The sequence below is a fragment of the Lonchura striata genome, chromosome 5 (assembly GCF_050655825.1).
Source record: "Lonchura striata isolate lonStrDom1 chromosome 5, ASM5065582v1, whole genome shotgun sequence".
NCBI lineage: Eukaryota > Metazoa > Chordata > Aves > Passeriformes > Estrildidae > Lonchura > Lonchura striata.
The window spans coordinates 39,361,283-39,383,542 of record NC_140707.1 but is presented as its reverse complement, the minus strand read 5'-3'; the positions used below and the strand labels follow the sequence as shown (position 1 = coordinate 39,383,542).

Sequence of the window (22,260 nt, the reverse complement as noted above, 5' to 3'; positions counted from 1 at the left end):
TTGATATCTAAGCAGGTTTTCTCCCATCTAGCCATGCTGTCAAACTTGCATCAAGCTTTTCTGAAATGGACTTGGTGCTGTGTACTAGCCCTGAAATAAGATCTCACCCCATGCTTGGCTGGCTTTTCATGTGCTTAAAATCTTCCCTTCTTTTTCTACTCATAACAATAAAAATAATTGTCTCACACCTGCTAGCTCTAAGTTTCCTAGTCTAGGTCTTCCATTTGAAAAGCATGGAAGAAGAGAGTGAGAATTAAAGTTGGTTCTCAAGCTTCAGTCAAACAGGTTTGTTTAGTACAATGCTGTGGTGATTTAGTATCTTTGGTCGTGCAACGGTTCCTTTCTTCTGTGTTGCTAGACTTTTAACATTTTTTGCATGAAGCCTGGATGTAGGTGGTGTAACTTTCAGAATTATCATATTTTCTCCATTAAACAACAGTTAAAATCTAGGGAGTGTTCTTATGGATGGATATCTGACCTTGTGTTCATTAACTTTTCCTTACTCTTTTTTTGAAAGGCTCTTCCTTCTTCCATGATGATAGTAGCTGTCTACTGCCCAGTGATAGCAGCTCTCTTTATCGTTTTGAAGATGGTGAATTACCGCTTGCACAGGGCGCTGGATGAGGGAGAAATTGTGGAGAGGAATGCTAGTGAGCATATGGACAGAGGTGCAAAAACAGAACAAAGCAGTGTTTCAGCCAAGAGGAAAGACAGCAACGGGCCCAGGTAAGTCATCTGCTGAATTTTGCATACTGCTTCAAATGACTAACAGTCCTGTCTTCATCAGCTGTGTAACTGGAATGGTGATTGAGATTAAACACTGGGGAATATAAATACACACCTCTGTGGTTCTGAAAGATGGTTTTAAGCCTGGTCTTGAAAAGTAGACTTATTTACCTGTTAGGTTTGAAATGATGCATTCGCAATAATTTCCTAGTTCCTTCCCCAAAGGAGTTCAATAACAGTAGTGAACATGCTGGAAACAATAGCATGGAAAATGTGAGCCGATTAGGTCACTAAATACTTAATGAACATAATTAGTACAAGTAATCTAATTTCAGTAGTAGATGTAGTATTAAAAATCTAGCTGTCAAAGACCACAAACTACATGCTAATTCTTTCCTCACTAGGGAGTGTCTGATTGTGTTTCAATTTTAGTGTTGGATACAATACTTGACTCCAATCTTAGTCTTTTCAAAGAGAATGCTGTCCTGTGAATTTGGAAATTCTGGAATTGCTCTGCCCAGTAATGACGATAATGATTCTCAAGTACTGTCAACAGGAGGTGATTCCTTTCCAGAGATCTCCTTTGTAGCCAGCATAAAACAATGTCAGAGGTATTTCTCCTCTGACCAGACTATTTGGAGAAAGAAGAGTAAAAGATGACTCATCAGCAAGGCCAGCGTAACCAGTTTGATCAGACTGTGAATGTTACAAGCTCTAATATCAAAGCCTCTGCCTGTCTTAGATAATTGTGACCATCTTAAAAGTTAAACTGCATGAAATAAATCAACATTGAATTGTTAGCTTTTAGCGACGACCTTTCTCTTGTCTCTGAGTTTCCGGTACTAGGAGACATGAGTAGTTTTCAAAGTGAGATGATTTGTATGCTGTCCTGACTCTTAAAAGGTTGTGTGTCTTACTAAGGAAATGTGGTTGAAAGAAGCCTCTTGAGTGTGTTTATTGTGATGCTTTTAAAGAAAGGAAGTGTTAAACTGCTGCTCTTTAAAATGATAAGCATTCCTGTGCATATATGGGGTAGCCTCTCATGGTCCTGGGTTCTTGTGTATCTTCTCTCAGCTCAGGTATTGTTGGCAAAAACGGTGTCTTAGATTCCTCTAAAGCCGATATACAGTAACTTCTTGTATCAATCTTTTATAAACCTGACCCGTTTTCCATGATGTGTTTGGCAACTGAAGCTGCTGATTTTAATTGTGCTCTGTTTAGATCACCCTATACTTTACCAACACTGCACTCACTGTACTGAGGTATTTTGGGAGACTGCTTCCCTAGTTGTATCTTAATGCTTACTCTGCTTAATAAAATTTGTGGAAGTAAACTAGTAGTCTGTTCTTTCTCATGCAACCTTGATAATGCATATTTTAGGTGTGACCTTTAGGTGTTTTATCTGAGTTGTTTTTGATGGGGTTTTTCTTTTTGTTCGGTGTTTTTGCCATTTTGCTTCCAAAACAGGGGCCCAAAATTGGTAAGGGAATTTCTACTAGTGTTGTGAACTACTTCTGGATGTTTTATTCTGTTTTGTCTAGGGAGCAGTTGACATGGGACGAGATTATAAGTAAGCATTGTGAGCTCAGAAGTAGAGGTTAGTTTAATGCTGTGTGTCCTTCTTGCCAACTAAAGTTTCATTAACTTTTATATGATCCTTGTTCCCACTTTCAGGTCTCTTAACTAGAACTGGGAACAAGGTCAATGCAGAAATTACGGAGTTACTTTTTGGTAAGTGGGATGTACAGTATACACTAATCTTTGCCTGGAAGCTTACAAGAACTCTGGGGTAGCATTCAAACCAGTAGATGGGATGTAGGGTGAGTGTTTAATTTTGAGCTGTAACCTTTTTAGTAAGTTAAATTGGAACAGTCATAAAAACCCAAACTGGTCTGGGAAAAGAATGTGTGTGTAGGGTTTTCTGATTTTTAAACTCCACTCCCCTAAAACAAGGTGGATCTGAGCAGAGATACTATCTTAAATATTTGCAGAATCAGAATATTAGTTTTGATAGTGTAGGCTACAGCATGTGATACTGGGTAAATATGCATAACGTATAGTTTGCAAAGCCATCCTTAAGTTTTTACCCTGACACATACACAGACACGGAGAGCACTTTAGACACAAATCACAGTATATTTATTTGCAGGATTAAGCAGTGGTTGTGTTCAGGATTCTGTTTAGCTTCGAAAACTGCTGTTCTTTTTTTTCTGAAGATGTTTATCATCCAAGTGGTGCTTTCAGGTATTTAACAAATTATATGCTGTCATTTGTGGGCTTGCTCAGACTTCTTCTATCTTTAGTTAATTGTGGTTTGTGGATGAGGATTTTTTTCCATGAAACTTTGACATGTTTAAGCAAAGAACAACTTACCATTCCTTTAGAAATGCCTTATTTTTTGCTGTCCTCTTTCTAAAGCTGAAGTTCTTTAGTTAATGTTTTTGAAAGAAAGTCTTAATTTAGAGAAAGGAATGTGAGTTGCCATTTTCATACTTCAGGTATAGTAGTGTTTGTGTGAGGTTTCATGGAAGCAAGTGAAGGGGATACAGGTTCCTGGTCTCATAGAAATATAGAAGAAACAGTGCAAGCATGATCTTCGTTGGGTATCAGTGGACCCATATAAGAGAGTGGACCCACACTTAAGTTAATCCTGCTTTTGCATATATGAATATATCTTCTTGCCAGTGGCTGTTATGGTTCAAAGTATCATAAAGTGCTTATGTAGTGACACTGCTGTTCTGATCTCCATCAGCATGAGGAACTACAATAATGATGCTACATAAATTTCATATTTTCTTCTACCAAGTAAAGCTAGTAGCTGGAGAATGTTGCATCTTTGAAATATTTACAGTCTACTTAAATATGTGCAAAGAAAATTTTAAAAAGGTGATCTCTAAGACTGTTGCTTTGCCTTTACTATTTATTCTCATTGCAGTTTTCTGTTGCTGGCAGACTTGTTCTTGAGTTTGGAGTTAGTTTTTATTTTTTGCTATCATTAGTGATTCAAGCTTAGAAGAAAATTTCTCTTAATACTTGAATCTGTTGTGATCTAGGATTTGCAGTACATGCAGTAGTTCTTATGTGTTTAGACAGAAGCCTCCTGACTAGTTACCCTACTCTTTTATTGGACACTAAGGACAGATGATGATTTTCAAAAGAAAATAATGAAACTCTTCCTCTGCTTTGTCCAGAAATCAAAGTAACTTATTTCCGATTACCCCTCAAAGTTCTGGTCTGAATGTCAGATTTCTGTAGTCAATCAGCCCAAGTCAGATTTTAAACTTGAATTCATATAGACTTACGGCTTCTTCATGCTTTTGATTAGTCTCTGACATGCTGATAGTATATATATACCTGCAGATAGTAATTTTCGTTCAGAGTTACTAATAATTAGAAATAGGAGTTGTAATTTGCTTTATGTCATCTTTGAGTGCCTCTTTCACAGCAGTCTCTATTGCTGGATGTAATTTTTTCCATCTTTTTGATTTGTGTCGTAACTTCACTGCAGTTATTTTGTTTGCAAACTGTAAAGTTTAACACTTGCCTAAGGAATGAAGACAGCGAACTGTAAGAAACAGATTGTAGAATTTCATATCAGTAAGGCCTGGCTACAGCACTAGCATTATGTAACTCCTAAAGAACTCTGGATGTTGTGAAAGTCTGGGTACTTAGGCATACAGTGGTCAATCCTAGAAATCTGTTTCCTGCTTCGTCCTGTAGACTTCATTTGTTGATGGTTGTTACTAGCTTTTGTTCATCCATTCATTTGTGTGTGCTGTCCTCACCCTCTGAGTAGAGGGATGGTGATGGATTTTGTTGTTGCTTATGCTGATATCTGATGGTTCAGTTTTAGACAAAATTGCCACCTTCTTTTGGCTAAATGCCTGGTTCTTTGTATGAAAGCTTATTTTCAGTGACTTATTTTTCTACTTCATAGGATGTACTTTAATCACATGCAGTATTTCTCAATGAATTATTCAAACAGGAAAGGCATTTCTTCTTTTTGTGAAAGGCATTCTTTGTTATATCTTCAGTTAACATTGTAATGTATGCTGAACTTAAGCATTATGAGAATTTTTCAGCTTAGTTTTTAAATTCATGTTATGTCCTTATGTATTAGTAAACTGCTTACAGAAGGAATGCTTTGGCTGAAGCTGGTGCTGTATCTTTTAAAATTCATTTTCCTTACCTGCCTTAGTGTAGCTGATAATATGATGTCAGAGAAGGCTCTGTAAACAGCCATCTCTATGAGTATGCCTGTCTCATTGCTGAGCTGGAGCAAAATGATGGCTTCTCACTTTTTTAATTTGCTGGAGTTGGACCATAGTTGTTCTGCTAAGTAATGGCTGGTTGTCTTTTAAGTTAACTTTTTTTAACTGAAGGAATATATTCCTAACTTCAAACTGTCCTTTTTTTGTCACCTCTGATGCAGGAATAATCATGTGCTTCTTATATTGTCTAGAGTGATTCTAAAGGTTGTGCCTTTACACCTCTCCAAGATGACAACAGCTTAACATGTCATGCTGTACGATGAATCATGTGTCAGGTCCTTTAGTGTACAGTTTGTTTACAATATCCTTGATTGATGTCCATGTGTTTCAAAGACTATTAGAATCACAGAATATGCTGAGATGCAATAGATCCATCAGGATCATCGATTCCAATTCCTGGCCCTGTGCAGGCCACTCTATTAAGTGTTGTTATTGCCTAAGACTTTCCTATAAGACTAGTTGTCTATTAAGTAAATCTTACAGTACTTCTATCCATTTTTGTTCCCTTCCTCAGAGGACCTTTGTCTTTAGTGTATTTGGTCTGGCTGGACGAGTGGTGTGCATGTGTACTTAGTTAAGCAAAATGCTGGAATCTGATTGTTGAGAAGCTGTTGTTCATATTTGGGAAGAAGCAGAGGAGATCAGTGTCAAATTACCGTGCAGATACTTCTGTTTACAAGTCTCCTGGATCAAGGTGCTTTAAGAGAGCTGTAATGGGATAGGAAAAAGAGTGCTTCAATTGCTTCCTCTTCGCAATTAACAATCAGTGCTAAGTTGGATCCTTGTGTTCTAGTCCTCAACTGACTTCAGACCCCATTGTCCTAATGGACAAATCCAACTTACTTTGGTTTCATAAAATATCTGCCTTTGACAAGCTGAATTCTGTGGAATTACAATTTGATGGTGTTGTTCTAGGAAATACTTTCAAACCAATAGTTATTAATCTTGAAAGGGTGAAATCACTAGGATGCAATGATATATATGTTGTACCTGAAAATATTTCTTGGTAGTGAGTGTGAAGTATCTGAGGGGAAGTTATTTTTGAGTAGAAAGATGTTTTTTGCATCCCTGGGAGAGATGCTATGGCCCTGTATGTCTCTGCATGTGTAACAGCTTTCACATGTGGCTTTCTTCATTAGCCATCCTGGCTTTTGCTCCCAGATTCAGTCTAAGGAAAGGACTAGGAGTCATTTCCATGCTTTGAGTTCTATGTAGTATTTTTTTCTGTAGGTGAATTTCTAGGTGTTATAGTTGAACAGCTGATTCAAAAGTAACATGTGTGCACATAAAGACAGGGAGAATTTAGTACGTCAGCATTTTGGAATGCCTTGTAGGGCCCAAGTCTTCACAGTTTGTGTTGGCTGGTGACAGCAGACTTGTGGCAGCAGTTTCTGTGACAGTATAAGGAGTGCTCTGGCTCAGACTGAGCTTCCTGTGTCAAACAGCCAGTGTTTATCCAAGATATTGGGATATATTTGAGGCCCTGATTTTTGAGAAGGGAAAATTTGTTTTGAATATACACTCAACATAGACAGAATTTCGTTTAACTGGTGGGGATAATGTGTTGATTTTTTTTTTTTTAATGTTTCTCTCAGTGACCCTGGTGGAGGGATTGAGATGTCAGAGTTCATACGAGAAGCAACTCCTCCTGTTGGCTGTAGTTCACGCAATTCTTATGCTGGGATAGACCCAAACAACCAGGTAAGAATTAAAGCTACTTACAGTTGTTGCTTTAGTATTGCTGGTTTCCAGTCTGTAGATAACCTCTTCCTATTATTTTATGGAGTTTTGGGGTAACTTTTATTAGATAAAACAGTTTTCTCTATGTAACTATGTAACTGCTTTATTAGGAAGGTATTGCATTCTCTCAGCAGTGTAGCTCTCAACCCATCTTGTACTTAAATTAGGAATTGCTGGATTTTGAAAGGGAACCTACTGTCCCATCAGAAAGTATTCCCTCTTCCTCAGTTAGTTTTTTTCTGATTTAAGAAATCAAAATGGCTCAGAGTACAGTGAGCTAAGTACTAAGAACCCACTGTGGTGGGATTCCCTTTTGCCTTTGGGTAGCTCAAGCTGTATCTTCATGCTTATGTTCTAACTTTGTCTTCCTCCCTTACTTTTGTTTGCTCTGCCATTTAAAACTTAGTTGGTAAATTTAAATGCTGTATTTGAGGAGGCTACTGTTAAGTTACCTTAGAATGTTTCCACTGTTGATTATTTCTTGCAGCTGTGAATAGCTTTCTGCAGGTTATTATTCCTGATAGGTCAGATTTTGCTGTCAAAAAGGTTAATTTGCTGAAGTATAAAGAAAGATAAACTGCTAGAAATGGGAAGACTAACACTTTATTTTTTTGGATGTCCGCTGCAAGATCTTCATTTCCCTGATTTGTTCAGCAGGGTTGGGAAGAAAGCAATAAATAGGGAGTCCTGCCAGATGGAAGTGCTGAAGAAATGGCTTTATTACATTTTAATGTAACTTCATTATGCTCTAGTTGTCTTGAATTTCACTGGGGAAGTGGCTCTATTCCTGTATTATGTCTACTATGTTTATGTGTTCAAATTCTATAGCATTGGATGTGCTATTCCTTCTGTTTGGCTTGTGACATTTAGCTGATTGTGGCTAGTTTTTATCAAGCCTTTGTGAGGACAAGTAGATGAACTGGCCAGGCTGTACAGTTATGTTGATAATGAACAATGCAGCATAATGGTAAAGACACTGAACCTGTCTTCAAATGACATGGAAGTCCTTGGCGTGGTATTACAATATCATGTTCCTCTAATTAGCTCTCTGAGCAAGCAGTAGATAACGAAGTGTAGTGGCATGCTAATGTTGGTGGTTTTATTTGAATCATTCTCAGTTATGCAGCATAGATACTCATAGATTTTCCTTCTAGAGAGAAAGCATTTGCTGGTGCAAAGGAGTAGGAAGCAATGGGCCATGTAGGAAGATAGAAACATGATGCCCAGACTAGTTCTTTGACTGGTTGTTGGAAAAAATATGTTCCAAACATAACAGTTTTAATCTTAAAGCATGTGAAAGAGTTCAAGATACTGTGAAAGTATAAGGTTTATAATCTATTTGTCCTAATAAAATTAGTATTCACTTGTCCTCTGTGATGGAGTGTGCAGCATCAAAAGGGAACATGAACAGTAAGCATCTGAGTTATGTTGAGTTTTACTGTGTGAAATAGCTTTCCTGTGATGATGCATTTGTATTCACCGACAGCCTTCATCAAAGCATGTTATTGAATGGAAAAATGTTGGAACATGACAAAATGAGTAACTAAAAATGTGTGTGACATGTTGTGAAGAAAATGTATTAGACAAGCTCTTAGCTGCTTTTTCATATTATACATAAACCCACTGTTCTTCTCTACTATGGCTGAATAGGATCTGCACACATCTTCAGGTTACCTGAAATTGCTCTGCTTACAGAAAATAACTCGTAGAATTATGCTTTTTTCCCCAGAGTAATTTTAACTAGGAATTTTTTGGAAAACAACATCCCAGTAAGTATACATCTATCAATCAAATGGCCATCATATTTATGTATTATAGGTTCAGATTTTGTCTTTGAGTGCTCTTCCTCTATTTTATTTCTGAGTGATTTAATTATATGACACCTGCATTGTTGTATGCTATTTATAGTTGAGAGGTTGTATTGAAAATGTTATTGAAGGTAAGACCAAATTCTCTTTAGCATTTCTGCAAAGTAATCTCAAATGAATTACAGGATATATTTAGAAAGGCAGGTTGCAAACCTAAATGGTGAAATTTTTTGTATGAGCAGATACCATGCCTGCTGGTTTGCCATAGAATGTGAAATTAACTGGAAATATATATATATATCTTCACATGGAAGCAGTTTTTGGATTTAGTTTGTTGTTTACCATGTTAAACAGATAAGTTTTAGATTAAAATGGATAAATTTTGTACTTAAGATGGTGTTTTCTTTAAGCATTTTAGACAACCATAATCAAGGCATTAAATGTTAAGTTTTACAACAGCAGTTATTAGTATAGCACTGCACTTGTACTTTGTTGCCACATTAAGTAAGGAGAATTCCTAGATTAGGAGCTTTTTAAAATCAGCATAGTAAAGTCTGTGTGTTGGTATTCTCAGTTTAGTTAGAGAGAAAACAAAGGTTTCTAACCAGGCAGAAGCCTGGGAAACAGTTGAGAAAAAATGTAAATAATTCTTTATCTCTCTTGTTCACATTGTTTATAAATAAGTTTTACTACTGTGCATCATTCACTGCACACCAATTGCGTGCGGTGTTTTTACTTCAGGACCTATAAGAAGAGTGGTGTATTTGGAATAAATCAGAGTTCTACTCTCTCACCTTCTGAAGTGGAGTCATTTCACACCATCCTGCCTCAACAGCATCATCCATGTACACTGGCTTTTGAATGGAATAGCACTGTGATGTAGTTGGATGCTTAATTACATGACTTTATCTCTTTGCAGTGGCAACACGGTCAGAATTTTACAGCACTGTGCTGCTGGATGCTTTTGTGCCTTTAAAAATCTTTCCTAGGCAAATGCATGTGTTGGAGTAATAGGAAATAGCAATTGTTTATTTCCTGAAAGTGTACAGCTTTTTACATAATTTTCTGTTTCTAGGTTGGATCTGGGTTATCTCGTCTGGGAACAGCAGCAACCATCAAAGGTGAGATTTTTAGCTACTTATATTACCTTGCAGGAGCACTTCAAATGACTATTGTTTACTGTGTTTCCAAATACTGTCTTAGTCATCTTGACTTCTTTTTTTTTCTTTTTTGAGTGAAATACAACATTTACTAGTTGGGGGAAGTCTTCTTTGGACATTCAAATGATATGACCAAAACATGAGGAGAGAATATTCTGGGGCCTGTATTCTGCTTCCCATGGAATGACAGGTCTATAAAATTTGTCTATAAAATGCAGAGCCAAAGAGTTGGAATAGACTTCGCTCTGCTTTTTTGAGTTTAGTGCAATCAATTACCATTCTGGTATTGTATATTAATGACTTGATTACTACTTGTTGTTTGACATTTGGCTGAAGTAATTTCCAGCCCTAGTGAGCTTCTGTGAGTTGAAAAGATAAAAATTTTGCATATTGTGAGTATTTTCTTATAAATTTATCCAGCCAATAATAAGGTAAAAAAATTGAATGTGAATTTTTGTCATCTTGTTTTTGATTTTGTTTTTCTCCTTGCTTTTTCTGACCATTACAAATATTTTCTTAGCCTACCCCTCTTTTTTTATGGACAAGCATGCAAAAAGAAATATTCCAATAGATACACCTTCAAGGGGAAAAAAAAAGTCTTAATTGCCATTGAGCTCTGTAGAAGATAATAGAAATAGAGTAGACAATACTCATATCTAAAAGAAAACTTGTGTTATTGTAATTATGTAACTATTGTTACTTACCTATAAATTAAATACAAGCAACAGTCTTTCATGACAGTTGAGAATGTAGGTGTATGTGTTAATACTTTGAGCACTAGTACTCTTTTTTTGTTAAAACTTGCAGGTGATACTGACACTGCCAAGACCTCTGATGATATCAGTTTAAGTCTTGGCCAGAGTTCTAGCCTATGTAAAGAAGGAAGTGAAGAACAAGGTAAAATTTCTTCTTCTCCATATTTAAACGTGGTATTTTGTTACCAAAGACCCTTTGCTTAATATGCTAAATAAATTAATGCAGTTTATTGATGCCCTTTCTTAGAGTCTATCTTGAAGTTCCCTGTTTCCTTTCTCAATTACTCAAGCTTCTGAGAAGCGTAATTTGAATGCTTTATTCTTTGATTGTGTGTTCCTTGTTCTGACATCTTCCAGTAGGTAATAAATATTTACTGTCACCTTGCTGCTGAAAGATAGCTAGCTTACATTTCTTTAGGCAGTATCTCTTAGACTACATGTAGACTGTAGTTAATGGACTTCATTGTAGATTAATTTGTTTTCCTTATGAGTACAGACAAATGTAAATGTGGCAGGCTTTTCTATAAATAACCCCATACAGAGCTTTGTGTTCTTAGAGCTATAGGCTGCTTTCAAGATGCAAGTTACCAGAGCTTGGTGAATTTTTGAAAGTTTTTTTCTACTGTGTAAGGAAACTTTAGCTTGTGTTCTGAAAAAAAACAGGACAATTTTTTATTTAGCTTCATTGCTAGGAAAAGACCTACTCGGAGTAAAACAGAGCATAAAACCAAAGGGAAATCTTTGTTTGCTGAGTTTGCTGTTTGTTTGCTGGTGATTACGAGGAGGTTAATTCTGAGAATACCACCATTCATTTTTGCCAGTCCAATCACTCATGGTTGTCAGATGGATGATTCAATCATTACTGTGTGATTCAGTGCAAAAAGTGTGTTTGAAATGGAGCATCACAGGTGGCCATGCTGTTGTAATAGGCTGCAGGGTTCTATGACTTTCAGCTGAGTAATATAACTGTGAAGTCTCTTAAGTTGCATGCATTCAGATATACTCTACAGGAATTTAACAACTGTAGAAACTTAACTTGGCCTCCAGATCTTCTATTTTTAGTGACAGTAGCAAACGGGAAAATAGCCTGACTTTTAGTACTCCTGGACACTTACAGGAGAGGAGACTACTTGTGATGGGTAACAGGAATTATTGTTTTAACCAAGCACTAACAGTAAATCTTCATTATTTGATTTAACAGAAAAATACACCATTTTTTTTTTTAGAGGTAGTAAAACTCAGTGACTTCATAGAGAGTTTCATTATAGTACAAAAAGATCTGTGACAGTGATTGCATCCTTGCTAACTGTGAGCTTACTTGGTATCTGATAAGAAAGGTGGTTTTTTTTTTTTTTTTTTTGTGACTTTAGAGTTAATGGGGTTTACTGTGTTTTCATTAATAACTTTAAAGTTTGTTTACTGCATGTAGGAACCAAAAAGAAAGGCAGGGTACTCTTTTATAATTAAGAAACTTTGGGTTATGTAAAAATATTAAGTCTGAGACACATAAGCAATAGCGGAGGTTGGGGACTTGTCAGAATTGCCTTATCTGATTAGTTGCTAGGGATAAGCTGGTATTGATGGTTTCTTTTTTTATTAAAAAAGGCCTGTCAGATTTGCCCAAAAGTTATAAAATATTTTTAAATGGTAATGTGACAAATTCATAGTACTTGCAATTGGATTTTTAATTTCATTTACTTTGTCTGATATAAACAGTTTTAAAGCAAGTTGTATAACTTACATGAACATTCTACATGAATATTTCTAAATATGTACTTAAACAGATTTGGCAACTGATCGGAAGCTTTTTCGTCTGGTGTCGAACGACTCATTTGTCTCCATCCAACCTTCATTGTCCTCTGGACAGGATTTGCCAAGGGACAGCAGTGATAAAGTGTGCCTCTCGAACAACCAGCTTGTGGACCAGTCTAAAAACAGTGCATGTGACACAGAAGTAGCTTCGCTGGTAACTCTGCATTCTCACTCCTATAGGAAGGATCATAGACCTCGAGGTGTACCAAGGACTTCTAGCTCTGCTGTTGCTTTTCCAGATGCTTCACTAAATGACTTCCCCCTCTATCAGCAAAAACGAGGACTAGATCCTGTCAGTGAGTTAGAAGCTTCCAAGCCCCCTTCTGGATCCCGAGAGTCTTTGGGTGAGAACTCTTGCATTTCAGGAATTTTTCAGTTAGATGACATTCTGAAAAGTAGCAGCCCTCAACCATTGACTAAGAGTGGGAGGAGCAAATCCTTGAAAGCAGACAAAAGTATGGACAGTCTGAGAAGCCTGAGTACTAGAAGCAGTGGTTCAACAGAAAGCTACTGCAGCGGGACTGATCGTGACACCAACAGTACCATCAGTAGCTATAAAAGTGAACATACTAGCTCAACACATATAGAAAGTGTATTGTCAGAGCATGAGGAGGAGTCTCCGAGAGAAGAGAAAAAGGATGGTAAGAAAAAAGACTGTGGTGTCGACTCAGAGGATGACAGTAGTTCTACTACTGACAAAAGGACTAGTAGCGAAAGGACTGCTGTGGAAGTGAGTCTTCTGGGTGGTGTTCAAGAGGTAAAGGGTTCTAATGCATCTGATGAGATGCACAGCCAGAAAGGTCTTGGTGCCTCTGCTTCAGAAGAGGCTAATAAGAACCCACATGCCAATGAATTGACTACACAAGCTGACAGGCCGCTTGGGAAGGCTGCTGAACAAAGAGATGAGCAGAGTGAGAAACTAGCTGTGTTAGTCGATTCAAGAGCTGCTAAAGAAACTAGTGGAAAACAAAAAGAAGGAGATGTTCGACCAAAATCTTCTAGTTTAATACATCGAACAGCCTCTACCCACAAGTCCAGCAGGAGGAGGACAGGAAAAAAGCGGGCTAGTAGTTTTGATTCGAGTCGGCACAGGGAATATGTTTCCTTCCGAGGTGTATCTGGTACTAAACCTCATAGTGCTGTGTTCTGTCACGATGAGGACTCCAGTGATCAAAGTGACTTGAGCAGGACATCAAGCATGCAGTCAGCTCACCAGTTCAGCAGTGATAGCTCTTCCAGCACCACCTCCCATTCATGCCAGTCTCCTGAGGGAAAATACAGTGCTTTAAAGACCAAATACGTTTCTAAAGACCGTGGGGGCACAGACTCTGAAAATGTTCACAAAACCCATGTAAGCTCTGAAGGAATTAGCAAAAAAAGATCGACACGACGGACTTCTAGCACAAACAGTGCCAAGAATCGTGCCAGAGTATTAAGCCTGGACAGTGGTACTGTAGCTTGTTTAAATGACCCAAATAGTTTAATGGCACCAGGTAACATAAAACAGTTAACCACTTCAAAATCTGATTTGGAAGCCAAAGAAGGAGAGGTGCTAGATGAGCTATCTCTGTTGGGAAGGGCTTCACACTTAGAGTCAGTCACTCGTTCTAGGAATAGCTTACCAAGCCAGGCTACATTTCCTGAAGGGGAAGAGCAAGAATCAGCAAGTGGAGGTAAGTAAATGACCTACCAGAAGTACCTTGTCATATTTTGTTAATTAGTATGGTATTTATGACTTAAATTAAAACTATACTTAAGCATCCTCCCTGTTTTTCTACTCTTGCCTAGAAAAACTGAAAAAGCGTTTCCTTCATAATGTCTTGAAAGATCTACTGAAATGAGTTTGAATCCAAACAGGTTTTTCAAAATCTTTAAGTAGAGGTTTGTTACCAGCAGTCCTTGTTAATTAAAGCTGTATCTTAAAACTACTGTTTGTGATCAAATCAAGCCTGCTCCATTATACTGAGTAATATCAACGACTGCAGCCTCTCTGGCATGGCTTGAGGTAGTATCAAGAAATAAAACCAATCCCAAACTCTTACCATGCTGCCTTTAATTGTGAATTCTTACAGTGGTCTTGTTACTAACTTGAATTCTCCTAGGGATTTAATTTTTGCTTAGCCTTGTCACTGCTGTCTAGACAGTCTTGTTTACTTTGGGTTTTTTGGGGTTTTTTTTTGTCTTCATTATGTGAACACAATAACCATGCAGTGCTGGAGAGGAATGCAGTTTCCTCTTATTTTCCGTAACTATTGTTCTGCTTGGTGTAATGAGAACAATGAGCTACCTGGAGTAGCTGTTATTAATACAGATGTGTAGGGGCATTTAAAACAAAATTTGGATCTCTTAATATTTTTTTGTGTATTGTATTACAATGTTTCTTTCTTTTCTTGGTCAACTATATTGGCTACCTTAACTGGAAGGCTTTTTGCGTCAAGGTAGATAAGTTTACATTTTCAGAACAGTATGAGGTTGGTAATTAACTCAGTGTGACTTCTGGAATTTTCAAAGGCCAGTACCTACCAGATAATCTGGATCATTACATGTAGGTGGACAAACCCTTCATAAAATTGTATTTTAAATGAAGACAGGTATTTTAACAAACTATAGCAAATTTGACTGTTCCTAATATGTAGACTGCCTAAACAAAATATAGTGATTCATCTTCAAAAGCGGTTTTTAGCCCACAGTGAGATAAGATGTATGACCAATAGTAGGTTTTCTTTTGGGTTTTTTTTGGGGTTTTTCATGGAGTTGTTTTTATGGTCTGTCCCCCACTATTAAAAAATCAGTCATAGAAATCAGTACAATTGATTTGTGAGGAGGAAAAGAAAGTGTGCCACACTGAAGTTCTGCTGTGTATTGATTATTGATTAATTTTGACTGGTTTACAATTAGTTCAGACCTATTTATATGGCTTCATTTTACCAATTCATGTAGATTTGTTCTTTTTTTTACTTTCTCTGTTATTCCTAGTAAGAGATTTTTGCAGTAGCTTTAATAAAAGGGTCAGGCTTGCTGTTCTAGTACTAACCCTAGAAGCTAAACGCTTAACCCTAGAAGCTAAACGCTTAACACACATTCTTCCTAAGATCTTGTTAAAGTAACAGCTCTTCATGCCCACTGAGAGTAATTTGACTAATAAAAGGTCTCCTTTATGTATTTGCCATTTTGACTCTATGCTTTCTTTAGCACAAAACTTGATTTCATTTTGTTTTGTGTTATTACTGCTTAAAGTTAATAGGATTCTCCCTTTATGTGCAAAGGAGGATTAACCTAGTTTACGTTCTAGAACATGTCAGACTTTGTATGCGCTTACTACTTGTCAGTAGTCTGAAAGAATTGATGGAAGACAGATGTTGAATATTGTGTAATATTTTGATTGCTCTTTTGAAAAAGTTTGTCTTCCCCACCATTTCACTCAACACATTTCAAAGTAATCTTAAAGGTACAAATCTGTAGCAGCTTAAGCAGGAAAGGCTTGCTGTTATTCTTGCTGGCCTGATCCATTTCCAGTTTAAAATTTTACATGAGGGTCATTTGAAGTTGTTTGTATTTTTAATCAGTGGCAAATACCCAAGCAGTAATTCTCTGTGGATTGCAGGCTGTCTTTAAGAAGCAATCGGGAATCAAGTTCTCCAGATCTGGTGACATGATATGGTTAATAACACTAGCTGTATATTGTTTCTTCCTACCAAGAGAAAAGGAAGTATTTGCTTTGTGATTTTAAGAAATGAATGCCATTCTGCTTTTTTTTTTTTTTTAAAGCAGAACAAAATTATGATGACTTAATTTTTCTGTAGCACTCCTTAAACATTTACTCAGTCTTGTCTAGCACCAAGGCAGTAATTACATTGCATTTATCTGTTCATGATCAATCTGACTAATTCTTTCATAGTGTCTTCCTTTACTGGTTTTTCTCTTGGGTTTATTGGGTTGTTTTCCCCACAATTTATAGCTTATATTACAAGTTTTGTAACATCTGTATCTTTAATTGTGGATTTCTTCTTTAGACTTACCCATGACTAATAGTAATGAGAGAAAATGTTTTAACTCTTAGAATCTAAGTGCTTTCTTACTACTGAGATGTATTCACCTTTTGGGAGGTTTTTTAAAGACATACATGTGTAATATAAATACATGTTGTGTGTATATATGTATAGCATTGTTTTTGAGAATATTAAGAAATTATTTTATTGTTGCAAGTGAATTACAGAATCAACTTGGTTTGGATTTTCATAAGATCAAGGGATATTGGTTGGATGTGATTTTTAGAAGTAGTCTGGTCCAACTGCCTGCTGAAAGGATTATTTTATAATTTTATATAAATATTTTTAAATGTCTGTGATTGCTTATGATAACTTTCTGAAACAACTAATTAACAGATGCACACAGGATAACTAAAAGACTGATATTAATAACACCTGCTCTTTTCCAGTCAGCAGCTTTCAGTTCCTGTTTTTGAAATATGATTTAAATCAGTAATTATTATTTCATTTTATCCTTCAGTCTTTAGAGACTAGAACTACATTCTTGTTTGTGTAACTGCTAAAATGTGTATCTTAATGGATATGGTTTTTACTAATCTTCTACTAAGCAGGATATTGTACAAACTTATAAATATTTCACTTCTGCAGATACAAGCTAGTAGTTTCATTTCTGTATTATTATGCCAGGAAGTGGTGATGACTCACTTGCTGTGAGATAGTATATGCATTTGAATAGAAATTGCAATTCATTAAAATGCAGAGAAACGGCATCTGAAAATTCTGAAATTAAGTGTATGTGGTGGATGTATAATAAAAAAATGGAAGGTGTCTTATGGTAGTTGTTATCCTTGTTCAACTATTCAGACTCCAAATGTAGTAGTGAGTGAATTGATGAGTCATGGGTTAGTTGCAGTTGCTCCACTGTCTAGTGATATTCTGGAAACACCCTCTTTGCATTGTCCTGTGTGTGTTTTTTGTCAGATATGTTTCTGGATTGCTGTTTGTAACCATTTAAAGAACCGCCATAAGAACCACTGTATGTAACACAGTGATATTTTGTAAAAGTTGAGCTGGTCTGAAAAGTCGTGTTCTCTCCAGTTCTGTATTAATTGTAAGAGATGTGCACTTTAAGTTGCTGCTCTGTTTTACATCTTGCTGCAATTTAAGGTTTATCTACTTTAAGTTTTTGAGATGCATACCCTTTTGTAAATAAAACTGCATGCAGTGTGACACATTTCTCCTTCTGTACATTGCATAGCAATATTGAAGAAACAGCTCATATTGTTTTCTGTCTTTTGAGGTCTGCAGTGCATCTCTATAGGCAGGCAAAATAGGGCTTTGTGAATTTGGATTAGTCTTGTGTTTCATACGACACATAGAAACCTGTTAGCCTCCTCAGTCTGTATGTATATGTACATATATGCTTAGCATGTCTGCCTGCAATTAATACAGTGCAGTTCTGTTACTCAGCCAATGGTTATGGCACCTGCTGGCAGCATATAACTTTTCTCTTCTATGCTGATGTTGCACATGGTCTATGTCATGACTTCATTTGCCTGTTTTGCAGAGCTGTTCCATGCTTCTGATGGCTTTAGTTCTTGCTACATTTTCCTGCAGATAGAATGAATGCAATTACAGAAGATGGGGCTTCTGATCTTGTTTTCTGTGCGTCTGCCAGTTCATGCTCAAACTACTAAACCGAACAGTTCTGCATGAGAAATTGGAGTTTAGAAATGGTAGAAACTGAAAAATGTGTCAAGTTCCTGTGATTGGGTTGTGTGTATGTTGGCTGTCTCTATTTGTTTATTCAGCAGAACTGTGCTGTAACTGGACCCAGGTAAGCAGATCAGCAGTAGAAAGGGCTCTCTTATAAACATGTTACTGTACTGTCACTGCTTTTGTGTGTGAAGGTTGAGTTTTACAGAATTCCCTCTGATGTTGGATGTCTTGTCATCCTAGTAGAGGTCAGATTGCTACCTTTAAGAGCTTAAAGATGTGGATAGTGTTAGGAACGATATATGAGGCTACTGTAGAATTTCTGCAGTTTTGGAACTTACCAATGAAGTAACATTTGGAATGCGTCTTGCATCTATTAGTTGCTAACCACTTCCTAGTAACACAGAATTTTAATATGTTTTGTGGGGACTCAATCCTGTGTTTTGTGCCCTTATGGATAATACAGAGGCTTTCATTAGATGACTTTTGCTTGATTTGGGAAGAGTGGTTCTATTTTGTTGATGTGTTATTTATGTATTTGCTAAGTATTCATCCCAAACAGAAGTTGAATAGGAATTTTTGGTATTAGATAAAAACAAAGCTGCATCTTCATGCTGGCTTATAGAGGGTACCTGGGTTCATTGCTATACATACAAGCAAAAAAGTTCTAAAAGCTCTATCAGCTGTGATGGAATTGCTCACATTGCTGCAATATGTAGCTGTGAGATAAAGCTCATTCATTTATTTAATGTTTGGGGTTTTACTTAAGGCTGTGTAATGCAAACATGACTTTCTGTGTATGATATGCTTCCATAGTATGCCGCATATGCTGGTAATGCTGTATTTGGAAGATGTACAACATCTTTTCCTTAAGGTGAATAAATATAAACACAAAGTCAGAACTAACTTTTTTAAAGATTAGTGTCAGTTATGAACATTTGTCTGCTACATGAATATAATACTAGGTATTGATACCTGAACCCTGGGATATAGGGTCTGTATTGGGCAGGGGATCAGATGGGGTTTAGCTTTAGATCTTTGACCTGAAGTACATCAGCATTATATTCAAGACGTCTATGTGAGTAGCCCAATGTTTTTTAAAGTGGAATAATTCAAGTAGAAATTTCAATGAATTAGAACAATTAAGACTCCTGGTTTTATCCTTGGCCTTAGTATAAAAGTTTTACTGTCAAACTGGTCTGTAAAAATGGTTCAGAATTCAACCAGATAGTTTTATTGTCCTGCTTTGTTCCCTTCCTGATAGTGTTTTGCTTTTCAGGTTGTTGGAGTGACTACTTTGACATAATTGTAAATATTTCTTCAGGCTAGTTTCAGACTTACTTTTTTCTTTTTTATAAATGCAGCCACAAAATTGAAGTCCTGGACATTACTTTCTTTCCTGAATTGTGTGTTGTTTTCTTCTACACTATTTTCTAGCAAAAGTTTGTAACTTGGAGATAGCATGCTGTTCTTCATTGTTTCTCCTTTGCTGCACACATCTCTGTTCTTCAGAAATAGTCATTAGTGATACCTTTCATTAAATATCAGTAAGTTATAATACTCTGAGACAATATTTTGATTATCTAAATCAGAGAAGTATAAGTAATCCCTGCAGCTGTAGGTTTTATTAAGGTGCATAATAATATGGTGATTAACAACTGCATACTGAAGATATGCACTGAACAGACTGCTTCTTTCTACTTGGGTATCTTTCAAGTGTGGTTTTTAATATAGTGTTAGGGCATGTGAAAATAAACTATAAATGCCTCAACCATGCGGAGAACAGTAGTGCTAACCCATAAAGGTGTGTGAAGTACATCTCTCAGGTTTTGAACAAAAAAGAGATAGATGCTCAACAGAGAAGAAGAGCATTTCAGCTGTCTGGTTTGCCTTTGAAGAATTTAATTGCTCAGTTGCATTTGCAAATTTCATTGCTTATGTGAGTACATAAGCCATAAACTATTAATTCCAGCTCTTGCTGAGAATGTGTAGGCTTTGTAATTAGTGATTGAAAATAGCTCTGTTTCCCATTTGGTGAGAAAGGGCATGTCCAAGCATCACTCGGGTTCTGTGCACACCTTTAACCATGTTTAACCTGACTAATGTTCAAAACCATCTAGGCTTTAAGTGATGGGGGAGGGGTGTTGGATTTTTTTTAGCCGTGTTTTTTTTTTTTTTTCCTTTTTTCCAAAAAGTGAGAGAGACTTTTTGCTGGATACGTTTTTTTTTTCTTGCTTCCTTTCTAATTAGACTGATTGCAATTTTTATCCTAAGAACTTTATGGTTTTCCACATGGATGCTTCACCCTTGTATTAGTTTCATACCACATCTTTCCAGGAATCTTCTGAAAAATTTTTCTGTATTTCAGAATTTATGTAAGGTACTAGGTTCAGCACTCATTTGTAGCAAAATTAAATGGTCTTATTGATGCAATAAAATTTTGTCAGTTCAGCTTTTTCATGTTGTGCTTCTTAAGCTTCTATCTTCTAAGGTTTGGTTAAAAGCATTGTTAAGTAGGTGCAGGGAGATGTTGCAAATGTTTTGGCTTGTTTTTATATAAATGGTTCTGTTCAAAGGAAAATATTTGTACTTTGTTTCTTAAAGCTAAGTGTCTTATACAACAGTTGCATAGTTGTAGAGTAGAACTGTGAGTCTTCAGGTTCTGTCGAAAACTTAGTAAACAAAAATGAGCATAAAAAGGTTCAATGTAAAGCATCTTTCCAAGTGTCTGATGACAAAATTATATCCTCATGATGTTTTAAGTGTGTAACTGCTTATTTGGCTCTTTTCCAATCAGAAGTGTTAAGTTAATTTTAATGAACTGTGCATTCAAACACATATTCCTTAAACAGATACAAGTGTCATTATTTCTTCTTTGAAAATAGTTGTATTATATTTGGGAATAGGCATATGAGGGGTGAAGTTGGCTACAAGGTTGTAGGTCTCCACTTCTTATTCTGTTGATCTCTGGGGTGTAGGTTTGTATTTTTAATTTATGCACCTTGAATTTCAGACATGATTTTTGTGTTCTTGAAGATAGTGCTGGGGGCTTACATGCAAATGACAACATGCAGAGGAAATGCTTGAATTTCTTGATATTAAGTGTAATAGTTCAGCATGGAAGCATAGTATAAAAAATGTAGATCACCTTTTAACAAACATCCTGTAAGCTGAAAATCTTGTCTTCCTCTACTGATTAAACTGAAGTAAGCATGAACTTCAGAAGTATTACCTGTGTTATCTCTTCCTGTTACATCTAAATTTTTACATGACTACATGTTGAATCTTACATTTCTGGAGTCTGGGATAAGTTGTAAGCAGTATTGGAGAAGTGTATGTGACATGGTAAATATTAAAGCTTATTTATATTGAAATGTGATAGAACTGCTCTCAGATCACGGTAGAGAGGGTAAGTTAGTAGCTTTGTCATACTTCCTACTGGTGAACTTGCAAGCAGTTGCACTGTTCCTTCTCATTAAAGGCAAGTAGAAACACAAACAGTACAAAGTAACATAAAGAGCTTTCCATACAAACATGGTATGTGCATATTTTAAATTGTATGTCTTCTGTAAAATTATATGAAAAACAAAATCTTGTTAAAAAGTCTTCCCCAAGACTGAGCAAACCCAAGGAGCCAGTGCAATAAAAAAAAAGAACCACAGCTCCTTTGGTTTTCCTTTTCAACCTAAAGCAAACTTTGAGCAGTTTGGCTTTCCACACTCTATGCTAATCCTCTCTGCTTAGCTAGCATTTTTTTTAACTTCTTTGGTCATGTTTTCCACATGTAGCTTCTCGCAGTGTTGCATAATGTTACCAGACTTGGAGCTTGTTAGTCTGAACAGCCCTGCAGTCTTTTCAAAAGAACTTGTAGACTTGTGAAGTGACCCTGAATGGCACCACCTGTATTCAGGAAGAATATGTATAACAGATGTGCATTGAACGAAAGTTTCAAGATGATAAATTGAGAATTTTGTGGTAAAACAAGTAGAAAGCTACACCAAAATCTACTTTGACTTTTAAGCGTTAAAATGGAATAATAAATGGTTAGAAAATGCCAAAGCTGTTTTCCTGTACAGCTTTGAATTTAATCCACAAGTATATATTAGGTTTTTTAATTTTCTTTTTTTCTTATTTTCAAGCATGTTTGTATATCTGGTTTCCTCACAGGACAGTGCCTCTGTTAATTCTTGAGACTTGCTTTAGTGTTAAATTGGAGCCGTATAGAGAGGACGTATCGTGTTTCCATAGTCTCTGTTTCAGTTATTGCAGAACATGACAGATAA

At 36.4% G+C, this 22,260-nt stretch overlaps 1 protein-coding gene across 8 annotated transcripts in view; it reads left to right on the top strand.

The window, feature by feature from the left end:
• Positions 1-22,260, top strand: part of PCNX1 (pecanex 1) — an 82,414-nt gene that overhangs the window by 7,453 nt on the left and 52,701 nt on the right. For 7 of the 8 annotated variants that reach the window (XM_031505008.3, XM_077784127.2, XM_077784126.2 and 4 more), the window contains exons 2-6: positions 518-726; positions 6,593-6,698; positions 9,621-9,666; positions 10,513-10,602; positions 12,245-13,945. In XM_031505008.3, the coding sequence (XP_031360868.1) occupies positions 518-726; positions 6,593-6,698; positions 9,621-9,666; positions 10,513-10,602; positions 12,245-13,945 (2,152 nt within the window). Of the gene's footprint in view, positions 1-517; positions 727-2,400; positions 2,458-6,592; positions 6,699-9,620; positions 9,667-10,512; positions 10,603-12,244; positions 13,946-22,260 lie in introns of those variants that run through there. The other variant, XM_077784128.2, reaches the window with a different exon arrangement.